Source organism: Rhinoraja longicauda, chromosome 16, assembly GCF_053455715.1.
Source record: "Rhinoraja longicauda isolate Sanriku21f chromosome 16, sRhiLon1.1, whole genome shotgun sequence".
NCBI lineage: Eukaryota > Metazoa > Chordata > Chondrichthyes > Rajiformes > Arhynchobatidae > Rhinoraja > Rhinoraja longicauda.
The window spans coordinates 408,438-426,015 of record NC_135968.1 but is presented as its reverse complement, the minus strand read 5'-3'; the positions used below and the strand labels follow the sequence as shown (position 1 = coordinate 426,015).

Genomic DNA, 17,578 nt, shown 5'->3' with positions numbered 1-17,578 from the left:
GGAGGCGAGAATCATTTCCTATCATTTCTGGAGATGGCTGACATTTTTCTTTCATTATTGATAGCACAACATGAATTCTGAAGAACAGAGTGAGGCCAGGAGATACTTGCTTCATTTGTTACATAAGGCACAAATGCGTCAAGACTTTCTTTAAAAAAAACTTTTAAATGCCTTTAAGTTTTCCGGCCAGTTGCAGTCAGCTGGTACTGTGAGCAGTCGGCTGTAGGCAGCTTGGTCCATTTTTTGCATTTCCACTTGGGTACAGTATGAATGAGAAGATGCTGGTACTGTTGATAGTCTGCTCCTCAGCAGGGCCAAGGAGGGCTGATATTAGGAAGACTTCTCCATCTGGTTCCCTCCACGGATGGCTGACCTGCTGAGTTCTACCGGCAGTTTAGAGGAGAATGGACAGGTGACGTGTCGGGTCGGGACCCTTCTTTGGACTTATGGAGTTGGGGAGAAAGCTGGAACAAAGAGATGAGGTCGGGACAGACTCCAGGACTTGATTAGGAGGTGGGGGGGGGTCTCCTTAATTTGGAAAGTTAATGTCATTGGCTGTGAGCTATGAGGTGCTGTTCCTCCAGTTTGCGTGTCACCTCACTCTGGCAATGGAGGAGGCCCAAGACAGAAAGATCAGTGTGGGAGTGGGAAGGGGAGTTAAAATGGTTGGCAACCGGGAGATCCAGCAGGCCTTGCCGGACCCCGAGCGCAAGTGTCGGGTGAAATGCACGCCTAGTCTAGGTACAAGGAACAGCAGATGCTGGTTTACAAAGAGACACAATCTCCTGGAGTAACTTGCACCTCTGGAGAGCACAGACAGGCAACATTCTAGGTCAGGACCCTTCTTCAGACTGCTTGTTGTGGGTGGTGGAGAAAGTTGGGAAGGAGAGGTGGGAGTGGTCACCTTAGATTCCCTTCCCTCCACAGATGCGGCCTGACCCACTGAGTTCATCCACCGCTTTAGAGGTAATGGCAGACAATGTTTTGAGTCAAGACCCTTCTTCAGACTGATCAGAGAGGGTGGGGGGGGGGGGGGGAGCTGGAAAAGGGAGATGGAGGCTGGAGAAAGCCTGGCGGGTGATCGATGGACACAAAATGGTGGAGTAACTCAGCGGGACAGGCAGCATCTCTGGAGAGAAGGAATGGGTGACGTTTCAGGTTGAGACCCTTCTTCAGAAGTGATAGGTGGATATAGGTGAGGGTGACACAAGAAACTGCAGATGCTGGAATCTTGCAGAAAACACAATTTAGTTAGAGGCACAGAACCTGTTGCCCAGAGTAGGGTAATCGAGGACCAGAGGACATAGGTTCAAGGTGAAGAGGAAAAGATTTAATAGGGATCTGAGGGGTAACTTTTCACACAAAGGGTGGAATGGAACGAGCTGCCAGGGGAGGTAGTTGAGGCTGGGACTATCCCAATGTTTAAGAAACAGTTATAGACAGGTACACGGATAGGACAAGTTTGGAGGGATGTGGATCAAACGCAGGCAGGTGCGACTAGTGTAGCTGGGACATGTTGGCCGGTGTGGGCAAATTGGGCTGAAGGGTCTGTTTTCACGCTGTATCACTCTGTGACTCTAACACGAAGAGCTGGAGTAACTCGGCGGGTTAGGCAGCATCCGTAGAGAACATGGATAGGTGATGTTTCAGAGTGCTGGAGTAACTCAGTGGGTCAGGCAGCATCTGGGGAGAACATGGATAGGTGACGTTTCACAGACTGCTGGAGCAACTCTGCAGGTCAGGCAGCATCTTTGGAGAACATGGATGGGTGATGTTTTGGGTCGGGACCCTTCTTCAGATTGACACTATGTTACCAGATGAGGGGGTGATCGGCAGAGGCGAGAGAAAATAAGCAGATAAAAGGGTGTGAGATAAGGAGAGGGGAATATATACGTGCAGCTTTAAGAGACATTGGTCAGGTAGCATTTGAAGTATTGCATTCAGTTCTGGTGACTCCATTGCAGGGCTGATGTGGAGGCTTTGGGGAAGGCAAAGAGAGGGTTTACCAGAATGGTTTAAAAGCGAGGAACTGCAGATGCTGGTTTTTAAAAAAGAACACAAAATGGTGGAGTAACTCTGTGGGACAGGCAGCATCACTGGAGAGAAGGAAAGGGTGACGTTTCGGGTCGAGACTGAAGAGGGTCTTGACTCAAAACATTGCCCATTCCTTCCAACATTTCGTGTCTACCTAAACAGCGTCTATCCATGGCGCGGTGTGCCAGCAGGCTGGAGGTGCGGGCAAAGGCCTTGCCACACAGCGGGCAAGGTGAAGGGGCGCTCGCTGGTGTGGGTACGCTGGTGCTTCCACAGGCTAGACATGTGGGTGAAACCCTTGCCACACTCAGCGTACTCAAAGGGTCTCTCTCCGGTGTGTATCCGCTGGTGCTCCCGCAGCCCCCGTGCGCTCTTGAAACGCTTGCTGCGGTGGGAAGAGCCGCTCGCCGGCGTGGGCCCGCCGGTGCTGACGCAGCCCCCGCGAGCTGTCAAACGCCTCACCGCAGTACTGGCAGTCGTAGGGCTGGCCACTGGTGTGCACACGCTGGTGAGACAGGACGTGGGAGGCCACAGCAAAGCGCTTGCCACTCTCCAGGCTGGGGATGGGACGGTCGCCAGCGTGGACTTGCTGGTGCCTCAGCAGTTTGGACGAGCAGGTGAAGCCCTTGCTGCACTGGGCGCAGGTGAATGGGCGCTCACTGGTGTGGGTGCGCCGGTGCTCCAGCAGGCTGTCAGAGCGGGTGAAGCCCTTGCCGCAGTCACTGCAGATGTACGGGCGCTCCCCGGTGTGCAGGCGCCAGTGCACCTTCAACTCCGGCATCGACTTGAAGCCCTTGCCGCAGTCAGAGCAGGTGAAGGGCCGCTCACTGCTGTGCACCCGCTGGTGGCTCAGCAGCTTGGAGGAGCTGGTGAAGCCCTTGCCACACTGGGAGCAGGTGAAGGGGCGCTCACCGGTGTGCACCCGCTGGTGCTTCAGCAAGTTGGAGGAGCTGGTGTAGCCCTTGCCACACTGGGCGCAGGTGAAGGGGCGCTCGCCGGTGTGGATGCGCTGGTGCTCCAGCAGGCTGTTATGGCAGGTGAAGCCCTTGCCGCAGTCGCTGCAGGTGTAGGGGCGCTCCCCGGTGTGCACCCGCCGGTGCTGCCACAGCCCCCATGACCGGGCAAAGCTCTTGCCGCAGGTGGAGCAGGTGAAGGGCTTCTCACCCGTGTGCACCCGCCGGTGGATCTTGAGCTCCTGCATCGTCTTGAAGCACTTGCCGCAGTCGGAGCAGCCAAAGGGCCTCTCGTCGGAGTGCACGCGGTTGTGCCGCAGCAGGGTCCAGTAGCAGGTGAAGCTCTTGCTGCACTCCGAGCAGTCGAAGGGGCGTTCTCCCGTGTGCTCCCGCCGGTGAATCTCCAGCCGGCTCGAGCTCTGCCAGGCCTTGCCACACTCGTTGCACTCATAACGCTTCTCCTTTTTGGGCCCTGTCATGAGGCCCTCCATCGAAGCTCAGCCCGCACACGGGGCAGATGAGGGGGGGGGGTGCTCATAGGCACCCTGAACGCCCTCAATGGCCACTCACGTGCCCGTCTCTCCGTTCACAGCAACGGCTCCTAAACCCTGCAGGAGGGGAACATAGAGGGTCAACAAGCTGGCAAACAGGACATTACTAAAATGCGAATGGGGGCGTTTATGGCGAAGGAAACCGTTATATAATTCTGGGCAGCACAGTGGGGCATTGCGACAGCTGCTGCTTCACCTGCACAGACCCGGGTTCGATCCTGACTGCTGGTGCTGTCTGTGCGTTCTCACCTTGACCTGCATGTGTTTTTACTCCAGGTGCCCCGGTTTCCTCTATCATTTCAAAGACGTTCAGGTGTGTAGATTAATCGGCCTCTGCAAAATTGTCCTTAATGCGCATGGGATAGTGCTGGGACCGAGCATGAGGTGAGGTGGGCTCTGACGCGTGTGAACAGGAGGAAAGCTGGAGGCCCAGATGGTATATCTGGGCGAGTGCTAAAGTCTTGTGCTACTCAGCTTGCTCCAGTGCTCACCACAATATTCAACCTCTCCTTGACCAAGTCCGTGGTCCCTGCATGCTTCAAAAGATCCATCATTGTACCGGTCCCAAAGAATGCCTCTCCAGCGTGTTTAAATGACTACCGACCGGTGGCCCTGACCTCGGTTGTCATGAAATGCATTGAGAGGCTAGTCAAGAAGCATATCTGTGCCCTCCTTCCTCGCAACATGGACCCACTACAGTTCGCATACCGTCCGAACAGGTCCACGGATGATGCGGTCTCCCAGGTTCTGCACACCGCTCTCTCTCATCTGGACAACCAGGGGGGCTATGTGAGGATGCTGTTCATTGACTTTAGTTCAGCATTCAGCAGACTGGTTGAGAAGCTGCTGAAACTGGGGCTTAGCACCCCTCTGTGTCCCTGGGTCCTGGACTTTCTCACCGCCAGGCCCCAAGTGGTCAGGATGGGGGAACACACATCCAGCTCCCTCACCCTGAACATAGGATCCCCCCAGGGCTGCGTCCTTAGCCCCCTACTGTACTCCCTGTACACACATGATTGTGGGGCCAGGTTCAGCTCAAACTCCATCATCAAGTTTGCTGATGACACTGTCACCCACTGTGGTGGTGGGCCGGATCTCCAACAACGATGAGAAGGCCTACCGGGAGGAGGTGGCTGATCTGGCACTCTGGTGTCAGGACAATAGCCTCCTCTTGAATGTCACTAAAACGAAGGAGCTGATTGTGGACTTCAGAAGGGCTAAACATCCAAGGACGTACACACCACTGGAAATAAATGGGTCTACTGTGGATAGGGTGAGCAGTTTTAAATACTTGGGAGTCCGCATCACAGAGGATCTGACGTGGGCAACGCACATTGCCGCACTGGTGGGTAAGGCAAAGCAGCGCTTTTACCACCTTAGACAACTGAGGAAATTCAGAGTGTCTCTGAGGATCCTTCATTGCTTCTACTCTGGGGCTGTAGAGAGCATCCTGTCCGGCAACATTACAGTCTGGTTTGGGAACAGCTCTGCCCAGGACAGGATGGCCCTGCAGAGAGTAGTGCGTTCGGCAGAACGCACCATGGGAACTACACTCGTCCCCCTGCAAGACCTATACATCAGGAGGTGCAGATCCAGAGCAAGCAAGATCATGAGGGACCCCTGCCACCCCAGTAACGGACTGTTCCAGATGCTACGATCAGGCAAACGCCTCCGCTGTCACGCTGTAAAAACGATGAGACGGAGTTTCTTCCCACAGGCCATCAGGACTGTCAACTTTTATAACCCCAGAGACTAAATTTTTGTCTACACTATAGTAACTTATTAACTTTATTTATATGCTGTAACTGTAATTCTTTTTTGTGCACAATCCGCAGGCATTGCCACTTTCATTTCACTGCACATCGTGTATGTGTATGTGACAAATAAATTTGACTTGACTTGGTGTACGGGGCGATCGCTGGTTGGCGCGGATTCTGTGGCTGAAAGACCTGTTTCCGAGCGGCATCTCTAAACCACAGAAGGGTCTCGACCCAAAGCTTCACAATAGACAATAGGTGCAGGAGGAGGACATTCGGCCCTTCGAGCCAGCACCGCCATTCAATGTGATCATGGCTGATCATTCTCAATCAGTACCCCGTTCCTGCCTTCTCCCCATACCCCCTGACTCTGCTATCCTTAAGAGCTCTATCTAGCTCTCTCTTGAATGCATTCAGAGAATTGGCCTCCACTGCCTTCTGAGGCAGAGAATTCCACAGATTCAAACTCTCTGACTGAAAAAGTTTTTCCTCATCTCAGTTCTAAATAGCCTACCCCTTATTCTTAAACTGTGGCCCCTTGTTCTGGACTCCCCCAACATTGGGAACATGTTTCCTGCCTCTAACGTGTCCAACCCCTTAATAATCTTATACGTTTCGATAAGATCTCCTCTCATCCTTCTAAATTCCAGTGTATACAAGCCTAGTCGCTCCAGTCTTTCAACATATGATAGTCCCGCCATTCCGGGAATTAACCTAGTAAACCTATGCTGCACACCCTCAATAACAAGAATATCCTTCCTCAAATTTGGAGACCAAAACTGCACACAGTACTCCAGGTGCGGTCTCACTAGGGCCCTGTACAACTGCAGAAGGACCTCTTTGCTCCCAGTCCTTTTCTCCGCAGATGCTGCCTGTCCCGCTGAATTACTCCAGCACTTTGTCATAGTCATAGTGATACAGCATGGAAACAGGCCCTTTGGTCCAATTTGCCCACACCGACCAACACGTCCCATCTACACTAGTCCCACTTGCCTGCGTTTGCTCCATATCCCTCCAAACCTCTCCTATGCATGTACCTGTCTAACTTTCTTAAACGATGGGATAGTCCCAGCCTCAACTACCTCATCTGGCAGCTTGTTCCATACACCCACCAACCTTTGTGTAAAAAAGTTACCCCTCAGATTCCTATTAAATCTTGTTACTCTAGTATCTTTGGGCACAAAGTGCTGGGGAAAAAATGCATCACGGCGCAGGGTGGCTGGCTGGTGGACGTGCGGCCGGGCGGCTCGACGTGGTGCCCGGCTGCTAGGCGCCCCCACCCCCTCCACTCGCCCCCCCCTCCACTCTCACCCCCCTCCACTCTCACCCCCCTGCCCACCCCCCCTCCACTCTCACCCCCCTGCCCCCCCTTCCTGCAGACGGAGGAACAACGACGGTGCTTTGAGGCCTCCCGCCGCCAGTGGGCGCTAAAATCGGAGGACCAGCGGGCGCCCAGACCTCCTTCCCCTCCCTCACTCACATCCTCGCGCTCCGGCTCCTTCCTCGGGTCGGCGGCTGCAGGAGAGCCCTCGAGAAGGAAGATGTTGGTGGGAGGGAGGACGCGGGGCCGAGCGGCAGCGGGGGCGTCTGTTTCCCACCTGAGCTCCCGGCGCCGAGCAAACAGAGACCTCATCCCGTCGCCCCGGCCAGCCTCACGTGACCGGCGACTAGGTCCCGCCTCCAGCGCCCTGACGGGCAGCGCCAGCCGCCAATGGCAGTAGGACCCGCCTCCACGGCTCGAACGTTACAAAGGACCAGGTGCCGCCTGCGTCCGACCAATCAGAGCCACGTCCCCCACGCAGGCCTATAGGTTGAACTGACGTCCCGCCCCTCGGACAGACAGCGCCCTCCGCCAATCGGAGCCGCCGATCCAACCTTCGCAACGGTTGGCTGGGCACGGCCGGCCAATCAGGGGCCACGCCACGCCCCCGGGCCCCTAGAAGCTGCAGAGGGACAGGCACCATCTCTGGAGGGTCGAGACGTGGAGTGAAAAGCTTTTACATAGAAACACACAAAGAACAGGTGCAGGGGTCGGCCATTCGGCCCTTTGAGCCAGCACCGCCATTCAATATGATCATCCACAATCAGTACCTTTAGCAGATGTTACCCAACAGTACCCTATAGAAGTTCTCTGACGACTCTGCCATCGTCGACCTCATCATGGGTGACGATGACAGGGCATATAGAGAACTGATCAAGCAGTTTGTGGAATGGCGCCAGTGGAACTGCCTCCGGATCAACGCGGGGAAAACCAGGAAGATGGTGGTAGATTTCTGCAGGCGCAGCCAGGTTCCCCCCGACACCGGTGAACATCCAGGGAATGGACATCGAGAGGGTGGATTCTTATAAGTACCTGGGTGTCTACCTCAACAATAAACTGGACTGGACTGAAAACACCAATGCACTATACAGAAAGGGCCAGAGCTAACCTTATCTGCTAAGGAGACTCAGGTCCTTTGGAGTGCAGGGGGCACTCCTAAGGACCTTCTACAATACAGTGGTTGCATCAGCCATTTTCTATGGAGTGGTCTGCTGGAGCAGCAGCTTCTCAGCGGCGGAAGGGAAGAGACTCGACAACCTGGTCAGGCAGGCCAGCTCTGTCCTGGGTTGCCCCCTTGACTCAGTGCAGGTGGTGGGAGAGAGGATGATGGCAAAGCTAACATCGCTGCTGGACAACGACTCCCACCCCATGCAGGACACTGTCACTGCACTGAGTAGCTCCTTCAGTGACAGACTCCTTCACCCCAAGTGCGTGAAGGTGAGATATAGGAGGTCCTTCCTTCCCGCTGTTGTGAGACTGCACAACCAGCACTGCTCCCAGCAAACGAGTCAACAATAACAGCTAAGAACACACAGAAAACTGATGACAATTTATGTATCTTTTATTTATAATGGATGATCTCTTGGTCTCTTGCTATCCACTTTGCTGCTGTAACACTATAAATTTCCCCGGTGTGGGACGAATAAAGGAATATAGATACCCGTTCCTGCTTTCTCCCCCTATCCCTTGATTCCGTTAGTCCATAGAGCTGAACAGAGTCCAGCAGAGGAGGACAAAGGGCTTAATTTGAAAGGGAAAATAGATTCTGAAAGAAAACTGGCAGGGAACATAAAAACTGACTGCAAAAGCTTTTATAGATATGTGAAGAGAAAAAGATTAGTTAAAACAAATGTAGGTCCCTTGCAGTCAGAAACAGGTGAATTGATCATGGGGAACAAGGACATGGCAGACCAATTGAATAACTACTTTGGTTCTGTCTTCACAGAGGAAGACATAAATAATCTGCCGGAAGTAGCAGGGGACCGGGGGTCAAATGAGATGGAGGAACTGAGTGAAATCCAGGTTAGTCGGGAAGTGGTGTTAGGTAAATTGAATGGATTAAAGGCCGATAAATCCCCAGGGCCAGATAGGCTGCATCCCAGAATGCTTAAGGAGGCAGCCCCAGAAATAGTGGATGCATTAGTTATAATTTTTCAAAACTCTTTAGATTCTGGAGTAGTTCCTGAGGATTGGAGGGTAGCTAATGTAACCCCACTTTTCAAAAAGGGAGGGAGTGAGAAAACGGGGAATTACAGACCAGTTAGTCTAACATCGGTAGTGGGGAAAATGCTAGAGTCAGTTATTAAAGATGGGATAGCAGCACATTTGGAAAGTGGTGAAATCATTGGACAAAGTCAGCATGGATAGAGAACTGGCTGGTAGACAGGAAGCAAAGAGTAGGAATAAACGGGTCCTTTTCAGAATGGCAGGCAGTGACTAGTGGGGTACCGCAAGGCTCAGTGCTGGGACCCCAGCTATTTACAATATATATTAATGATTTGGACGAGGGAATTGAATGCGACATCTCCAAGTTTGCGGATGACACGAAGCTGGGGGGCAGTGTTAGCTGTGAGGAGGATGCTAGGAGGCTGCAACGTGACTTGGATAGGTTAGGTGAGTGGGCAAATGCATGGCAGATGCAGTATAATGTGGATAAATGTGAGGTTATCCACTTTGGTGGCAAGAATAGGAAAGCAGACTATTATCTGAATGGTGGCCGATTAGGAGAAGGGGAGATGCAGCGAGACCTGGGTGTCATGGTGCACCAGTCATTGAAAGTAGGCATGCAGGTGCAGCAGGCAGTGAAGAAAGCGAATGGTATGTTGACATTCATAGCGAGGGGATTTGAGTATAGGAGATGGGAGGTTCTGCTGCAGTTGTACAGGGCATTGGTGAGACCACACCTGGAGTATTGGGTACAGTTTTTGTCTCCTAATCTGAGGAAAGACATTCTTGCCATAGAGGGAGTACAGAGAAGGTTCACCAGATTGATTCCTGGGATGGCAGGACTTTCATATGAAGAAAGACTGGATAGACTCGGCTTGTACTCGCTGGAATTTAGAAGATTGAGGGGGGCTCTTATAGAAACTTACAAAATTCTTAAGGGGTTGGACAGGCTAGATGCAGGAAGATTGTTCCCGATGTTGGGGAAGTCCAGAACAAGGGGTCACAGTTTAAGGATAAGGGGGAAGTCTTTTAGGACCGAGATGAGAAAGGTTTTTTTCACACAGAGTGTGGTGAATCTGTGGAATTCTCTGCCACAAAAGGTAGTTGAGGCCAGTTCATTGGCTATATTTAAGAGGGAGTTAGATCTGGCCCTTGTGGCAAAGGGATCAGGGGGTATGGAGAGAAGGCAGGTACGGGTTACTGAGTTGGATGATCAGCCATGATCATATTGAATGGCGGTGCAGCCTCGAAGGGCCGAATCGCCTACTCCTGCACCTATTTTCTATGTTTCTATGAATCTAACTCTCTCTTGAAAACATCCAGTGAATAGGGCCCTTGCACGGCAGGCGAGGTCACGACTGTTGCCTTTCTGCTGACTGGTTAGCACGCAACAAAAACAGCTTTTCACTGCACCTCGGTAAACTAAACTCAACCCTCCCGTCGCTAGGGGCGCTGCGGACGGCTAACCAGTAATGTTGCACCGCGACCTCCTGCCGCCAGGGGGCGCTGCAGCTGGACGACCAGAGGGCGCCCAGACCTTCCCTCCCGCATTCACTCACATCCCACACCCAATGCGCCCGCACCCCTCAGGTCGGTGGCCCTCGGGAAGGAAGGATCGCCCTCGGGAAGGAAGCAGGTAGGGGTAGGGGAAAGGACGCGGAGCCAAGGGGGGCGGCGACGATGGCGGCAGCTATTCCCCGCGCTGAGCGAGCGGAGGCCTCGTCCTGTCGCGCCTCACGTGACCAAACAACCAGGTCCTACCTCCTCCACTGACGGGCAGCGGCCAATGAGAGCACGTCTTGCGTCACAGTGTACTAGGTACCGCCCCCTCCCGGCGTCCGACCAATCCGGGTGGCGTACCCGCTCCCCTGTGCATTTGAGCGTGTCCGATAGGTCGAGAACAGCCCCGCCCCTCGGAAAGACCGCGTCCTCCGCCAATCGGAGCCGCCCGTCCAACGGTTGCCGCCCCGGGGCTCCCAGAAGCTACAGCGGGAGCTTCAGCAGGTTGGAGGAGCGGGCGGGCCTTGCCTCAGCCCCGACGAATTCAAAAAGCTCTTGCCGCAGTCGGAGGGGGCGGGGTTGCAATGAGGGGAGTGGTGGTGAGAAGACAAAGGGGGGAAGTGAGGAAGGGTGATGAGGGCGTAGAAGTGAGGGGAGGGGGAGAAGCGGCGGTTGGGGGACCGCACCGACCTTGGGGGTGCTGAGCATTCAGGCACTGCCTCGGCAGGATCAGCGTGGTGCCCAAATGCTTGGCGCCACCCAATGTTGGTGCGGCCTTCCCCCCTCACACATCCCCCCCTCCTCACCCACCCTTCCTCATCCCCTCCCCCACTCCACCCCTCCCCTTTAAGCAATAGTAATGTTGGGCGCAGTGCTGATTTTGAATGATCAGCCACGATCACATTTAATGGCGCTGCTGGCTCGAAGGGCCAAATGACCGACTGCTGCACCTATTGTCAATTGTGCCCTGGTGGTCGGCGCCCCCAGGTCGGTGCGGTGCCCCCTTTCCCCCTCCCCCCACACCCCTCGACCCCTCCCCCACTACCCCCCTTGACACCTCCCCCACTACCCCCCTTGACACCTCCCCTCACCCCCTTACAAGCACTAGTGATGTCCAGGTGTTAGTAATGTCCTGTTTGCCAGCTTGTTGACTCTGTGTTCCCCTCCTGCAGTTTCGGAGCCGTTGCTGTGGACGGAGAGACAGGAACGTGAACGGCCATGGAGGGCGGCCAGGGTGCCGGTGAGCACCCCCCATCTGCTCGGTGTGTGGGCGGAGCATTGGTGGAGGACCACATGATGGGGCCCAACAAGGAGAAGCGTTATAAGTGCGACGTATGTGGCAAGGCCTGGCAGCACCTGTGCCGGCTGGAAACCCACAGGCGGGTGCACACAGGAGAACGCCCCTTCAGCTGCTCCGACTGCGGCAAGAGCTTCAAGACGGTGCCGCATCTGAAGATTCACTGGCAGGTACACACGGGCGAGAAGCCCTTCACCTGCTCAACCTGCGGCAAGAGCTTTGCCCGGTCGTCGGGGCTTAGGCTGCATCGGCGGGTGCACACGGGTGAGATGCCATTTGACTGCACCATCTGCGGCAAGAGCTTTGCCCGTTTGTATGGGCTACAACAGCACCGGCGGGTGCACATTGGCGAGGAGCCTTTTGGAGGCTCCACCTGCAGCAAGTGCTTTGTCCACTCATCGGGGCTGTTGGATCACCATCGGGTGCACACGGACGAGAAGCCCTTTTGCTGCTCCACCTGCGGCAAGCGCTTTGCCCAGTCGTCAGGGCTGCGGAAGCACCAGTGGATGCACAACGGTGAGAGGCCCTTCACCTGCTCCGATTGTGGCAAAGGCTTCAAGTCGAAGCAGGAGCTCAAAGTGCACTGGCGCCTGCACACCGGCGAGCGCCCCTTCACCTGTGTCCAGTGCGGCAAGGCCTTCACCCACTCCTCCAAACTGCTGGAGCACCAACGCACCCACACTGGTGAGCGCCCCTTCACCTGCCTCCAGTGCGGCAAGGCTTTCACCCACTCCTCCAACCTGCTGAAGCACCAGCGCCTGCACACCGGCGAGCGCCCCTTCACCTGCGTCCAGTGCGGCAAGGCTTTCACCCACTCCTCCAACCTGCTGGAGCACCAGCGCATCCACACCGGTGAGCGGCCCTTCACCTGCGTCCAGTGTGGCAAGGCCTTCACCCACTCCTCCAACTTGCTCACCCACCAGCGAGTGCACAGCCGTGAGCGGCGCGTCACCTGCCCCGACAGCGGCAAGGGCTTCATGTCGTCGCAGCACCTGGAGGTTCACCGACGCCTGCCCACTGGGGAGCGCCTCTACACCTGCAGCGACTGCGACAAGGGCTTCACCCGCTCCTACAGCCTGCTGGAGCACCAGCGCATCCACACCAGCGAGCGCCCCTTCACCTGCACCCAGTGCGGCAAGGGCTTCACCAGCTCCTCCAGGCTGCTGAAGCACCAGAGGGTGCACAGCGGCGAGCGGCCCTTCACCTGCTCCGACTGTGGTAAGGGCTATAAGGCAATGGCTGGGTTGAAGGTGCACCGGCGCCAACACACCGGAGAACGCCCCTTCACCTGTGCCCAGTGCGGCAAGGGCTTCACCAGCAACAGCACCCTGCTGCAGCACCAGCACACCCACAACAACGAGCGCCCCTTTACATGCGCCCAGTGCGGCAAGGGATTCACCCGCTCCTATAGCCTGCTGAAGCACCAGCGGGTCCACGCCAGTGCCCGTCCCATCCCCAGCCCGATGAGTGGCGAGCACTTTGCCATGGCCACCCACGCCTTGTCTCACTAGCGTGTGCACACCAGTGGCCAGCCCTATGACTGCCAGTACTGCGGTGAGGCGTTTGCCAGCTCGCGGGGGCTGCGGCAGCACCGGCGGGCTTCAGCCGGTGAGCGGCTCCTCCCACCGTTGCTCAGTGGCGCAGCGGTAGAGTTGCTGCCTCACAGCGCCACCAGAGACCCGGGTTCCATCCTGACTACGGGTGCTGTCTGTTCGGAGTTTGCACGTTCTCCCCGTGACCTGCGTGGGTTTTCTCCGGGTGCTCCGGTTTCCTCCCATACTCCAAATACGTGCAGGTTTGTAGGTTAATTGGCTTGGTATAATTGTAAATTGTCCCCAGTTTGTGTAGGATAGTGTGAGTGTGCGCGGATCGCTGGTCGGCGCGTACTATGTGGGCCGAAGGGCCTGTTTCCGCGCTGTATCAGTAAAGTCTAAAGCGCACCGGGGCTGCGGGAGCACCAGCGGATACACACCGGAGAGAGACCCTTTGTGTGAGCCGAGTGTGGCAAGGGTTCATGAAGACCTTTGAAAGCATGTGCTGGCCCAGCTGAAAAACATCACAAACCCCCTGCTGGACCTTCTGCAGTTTGCAGACCGGGCCAATAGATCGGTAGATGATGCAGTCAACCCAGGCCTGCACTGTATTTAACACCATTGTGCCAGAGCTACTACACTCCAAACTCTCCCAGTTGACTGTGCCTGAACCCCTCTGTCGGTGGATCATCAACTTCCTGACAGACAGGAAGCAGCATGTGAGGCTGGGAAAGCACATCTCGGCTCAGCCACTAAGTCCGACATCCGGAGGCTGCAACGAATCGTTCCATCAGCTGAGAAGGTTGTTGGCTGCAACCTTCCCCCCCTCCCCCCCATTGACGAACTGTACACTGCAAGGGCCAGGAAGCGAGCTGTTTCACCCTGGCCACAAACTCTTTGGAGTACTTCCCCCTGGAAGGCGACTACAGACTGTCAAAGCAGCCACAGCCAGACTTAAAAACAGTTTTTTTCCGCGAGGAGTAGCTTCACTCAATAACCAAAAGTCTGTGGTCTCTTTTTGCTCTGGTTTATTTCACTCGCACGTTTAAACCGTTATGTTGTATTCTTAATGTTTTAATGTTTTATGCTTTATTCTTAAATATTTATTGTATGTTCGTGTTACTTGCGAGCAGAGCACTAAGGCACATTCCTTGTATGTGCACATACTTGGCCAATACTTCGGCAACCCCCCGAACCCCTCAGGGAATGCCCCTGATAATCTGTATGCTATTAGCTGGAATAGTTAATTAGAGATATTGATATTTTGTTTTAGATGGTTGAAGATGGTTACTTTTGTTTTTGTTTTAGCTAATATAAAACAAATGCTTATTTTCAGTAGAAAGCAGTAAAATAGATGCTTGTTACAGAATAGTGTTATCATTGGAAAAGAATGTGCTGATTCGTTTAGGAACAGACAGGCACTAAAGAGTTTCTTTGTTCTTAAATGGGTGCCTTGTTCTGCAGCTGCAAAAGAATAGACAAGGTTTTCCTTATTCCACAATACCAACTCCTTATATGGGCATGTGTGAAAGTAGGAAAAGTTTGTTTCGAATCCACTCTAGGTGATGCGTTTCCCTGAAAGCATATGACCTGTATTAATGGCTTTGTTTTCTCTGTAACCATGTGAATTGTATTTAGATTGTAATTGGTTGTTGATTCCTATGTAACACCCCTTTTCCTTTCTGTATAAAAAGTTGTTAATCTTGGAAAAAGCTGTTCTATCCCCCTCCCTAGTTGAGAGCTTTTCAGACACTATATTGTGTCTGGAGATCCTCACGGGAAGAACACGATTGTGGAATAAAATCTGTTGTACTCATCCAGTATTCGGATTATTATCTTTAGATCTAGACTGCAGGTAAAGAACTCGGATTATCATTTTGGTGGCAGCGGTGGGATTTCAAAAGACAATTACCACGAGTTCGCGGCCAAGGAGCTGAGCCGTCTTGGAGGCAGAGGAATTCGGCCCCCACTTAGTTTTCACTACCTCTGTTTTCCTTTGCCGTCTGATGACGAATTGGCCATTCCCTAACTATTGTGTGATGTCTTGACGAAATCAGGTCAGTCTGGCGAATACTGGAATAGGCAGATATTTTGGTCAGTGACTGATATCACTGCGCGTCGACTAACATTGTAAGATATCGATATCAATACCACAGGTCAGGTTTCAGTCCTGAGAGTGCGGACACTGGTCAGGTTTCGGTCCTTAGAGCGTGGGTTACAGTCGCTGTAAGATTGGATACGGTTGTCCGGAGGTAATGAGATTTGTGACATTTGGAACGCGACTAAAATCTGCGCCATTTGCAATGCACTGTGTTCAATTATCAGTAAGCAAAATGGGTAATCATTTGGATACGACAACTGAATCAAACAGTGCTTTGCAAATCTTATGTGGACGAAATTGGTAAGTGAATTCGGCCAGTGGAAGGAATGGATGTTGTTGAAAAAGGTTCAGGGGATATTTGGATGAATATGGGAAGCCTCCGTGTTGTCAAGTTGGTAAGATAATATTTTAAAGTTGGGAATAAAATTACTGCAGGGGAAGTGGCTGGGGAAGTTGAAAAGGTGGATTACGTAGTCCAATGGCTGGCCTTCCCCTAACAAAGGGAGACTTTTTTTTATTTGGATGAATGGAATCATAGAATTTATGTGGTTCCTAACTCCCCACTGCACCTCCCTGACCTCCTCCATATGTTATCAGGACAGCAAACTGGAGTCAGCAGCTTTGAGCATTCTGCTGGTTTACAAAAATGCTGGAGTAACTCAGCGGGACAGGCAGCATCTCCGGAGAGCACGAAAGGGTGACGTTTCGGGTCATGACTGAAGAGGGTCTCTACTCAAAATATTACCCATTCCTTCCTGCATTTTGTGTCTACCTAAACAGCGCCTATCCACGGTGCGGTGTGCCAGCAGGCTGGAGCAGCGGGCAAAGGCCTTGCCACCGAGCGGGCAGGTAAAGGGGTGCTCACCAGTGTGGACCCGCTGGTGCTCCAGGCGGGTGAAGCCGTTACCACAGAATGGCCAGGGGAAGGGAAGCTCACCGCTGTGGGTACGCCGGTGCTTCCACAGGCTGGACCCTTGCCACACTCAGCACACTCATAGGGTCTCTCTCCGGTGTGTATCCGCTGGTGCGCCCGCAGCCCCCGTGCGCTCTTGAAATGCTTGCCGCGGTGGGCAGAGCCGTACGCCGGCTTGGGCCTGATGGTGCTGCCACAGCCCCCCCGAGCTGTCAAACGCCTCACCGCAATACTGGCAGTCGTAGGGCTGGCCACTGGTGTGCACGCGCTGGTGAGACAGGGCATGGGTGGCCATGGCAAAGTGCTCGCCACTCACCTAGCTGGCGAAGGGATGGTCGCCGGCGTGCACCCGCTGGTGCTACAGCAGCTTGGAGGAGCGGGTGTAGTCCTTGCCACACTGGGCGCAGGTGAAGGGGCGCTCGCCGGTGTGGATGCACTGGTGTTCCAGCAGGCTGTAGGAGCAGGTGCAGCCCTTGCCGCAGTCGCTGCAGGTGTAGGGCTGTTCCCCGGTGTGCAGGTGCCGGTGCACCTTCAGGTCCGGCGATGACTTCAAGCCTTTGCCGCAGGTGAAGGGCCTCTCATCGCTGTGCACTCGCCGGTGCGCCCACAGCCTTGACGACAGGGCAAAGCTCTTCCCGCAGGTGGAGCAGGTGAAGGGCCTCTCGCCCTTGTGCACCCGCCGGTGTATCTTCAAGCCCCATTCCGTCTTGAAGGTTTTGCTGCAGTCAGCAGTCGAAGGGGCGTTCGTCCGTGTGCACCCACTAGTGGGTCTCCAGCTGGCAAGGCTGCTGCCAGGCCTTCCCACACATGTTGCACTCAAAACACTTCTCCTTGTTGGGCCCCATCATGTGGTCCTCCACCGAAGCTCAGCCCGCACACTGAGCAGATGGGGGGGGGGGGGGGAGCTCACTGACACCCTGGCTGCCCTCAATGGCCTCTCATGTCCCCAGCAACTGCTCCTAAGAGGGTCAACAAGCTGGCAAACAGGACATTGTGAACATCAATAGTGCTTGAATGGGGAGGTGGTGGGGGAGAGGGGAGTGGGGGGGAAGGGGATGTATGAGGGGGAAGGCCTCACCGACCTGGGGGCGCCAAGCATCAGGGCACCATGCCAAGCCTCCCACCCGCACGTGGCGGCTCGAAGTGGTGCCCGAATGCTTTGCGGCCCCCACCACTTGCCCCCTCACCCTCCCGCTTCTCCCCCTCACCTCATTTCCACCGCCCTCATCCCCCTTCCCCACTTCCCTCCTCACAACTTCTCTTCTCCCCCTTCCCTTCTCCCCCTCAGTCCCTCTCCCCCCTCCCCTTCACCTGCTCCGACTGAGGCAAAGGCTTCACGTCGTCACCGGAAATGAAGGTGCACAGGACCCTGCACACCGGGGAGTGGCCGTACACCTGCAGCGACTGCAGCAATGGGCTTCAAGTCGTATGACTGTATAGCAAATCAAATTTC

General features: G+C 54.5%; 2 protein-coding genes across 2 annotated transcripts in view; one reads left to right on the top strand and one right to left on the bottom strand.

Annotated features, from left to right (window-relative positions):
- Positions 1–16,973, bottom strand: part of LOC144601224 (uncharacterized) — a 39,988-nt gene extending 23,015 nt beyond the window's left edge. Inside the window, 4 exon segments of the mRNA XM_078413201.1 lie at positions 2,356–3,388; positions 16,016–16,178; positions 16,494–16,813; positions 16,884–16,973. Of these exon segments, the coding sequence (XP_078269327.1) occupies positions 2,356–3,388; positions 16,016–16,178; positions 16,494–16,813; positions 16,884–16,973 (1,606 nt within the window).
- Positions 10,777–14,919, top strand: LOC144601008 (uncharacterized). The gene is made up of 2 exons (XM_078412915.1): positions 10,777–10,881; positions 11,455–14,919. Exon 2 carries the CDS (start codon positions 11,501–11,503, stop codon positions 13,088–13,090), a length of 1,590 nt encoding a protein of 529 aa, XP_078269041.1. The 5' UTR covers positions 10,777–10,881; positions 11,455–11,500; the 3' UTR covers positions 13,091–14,919.
- Positions 16,974–17,578: the final 605 nt, after the last annotated feature.

Coding starts and splice junctions, on each gene's coding strand:
- LOC144601008 (XM_078412915.1), top strand. CDS start 11,501: ATGGAGGGCGGCCAGGGTGCCGGTGAGCACCCCCCATCTGCTCGGTGT.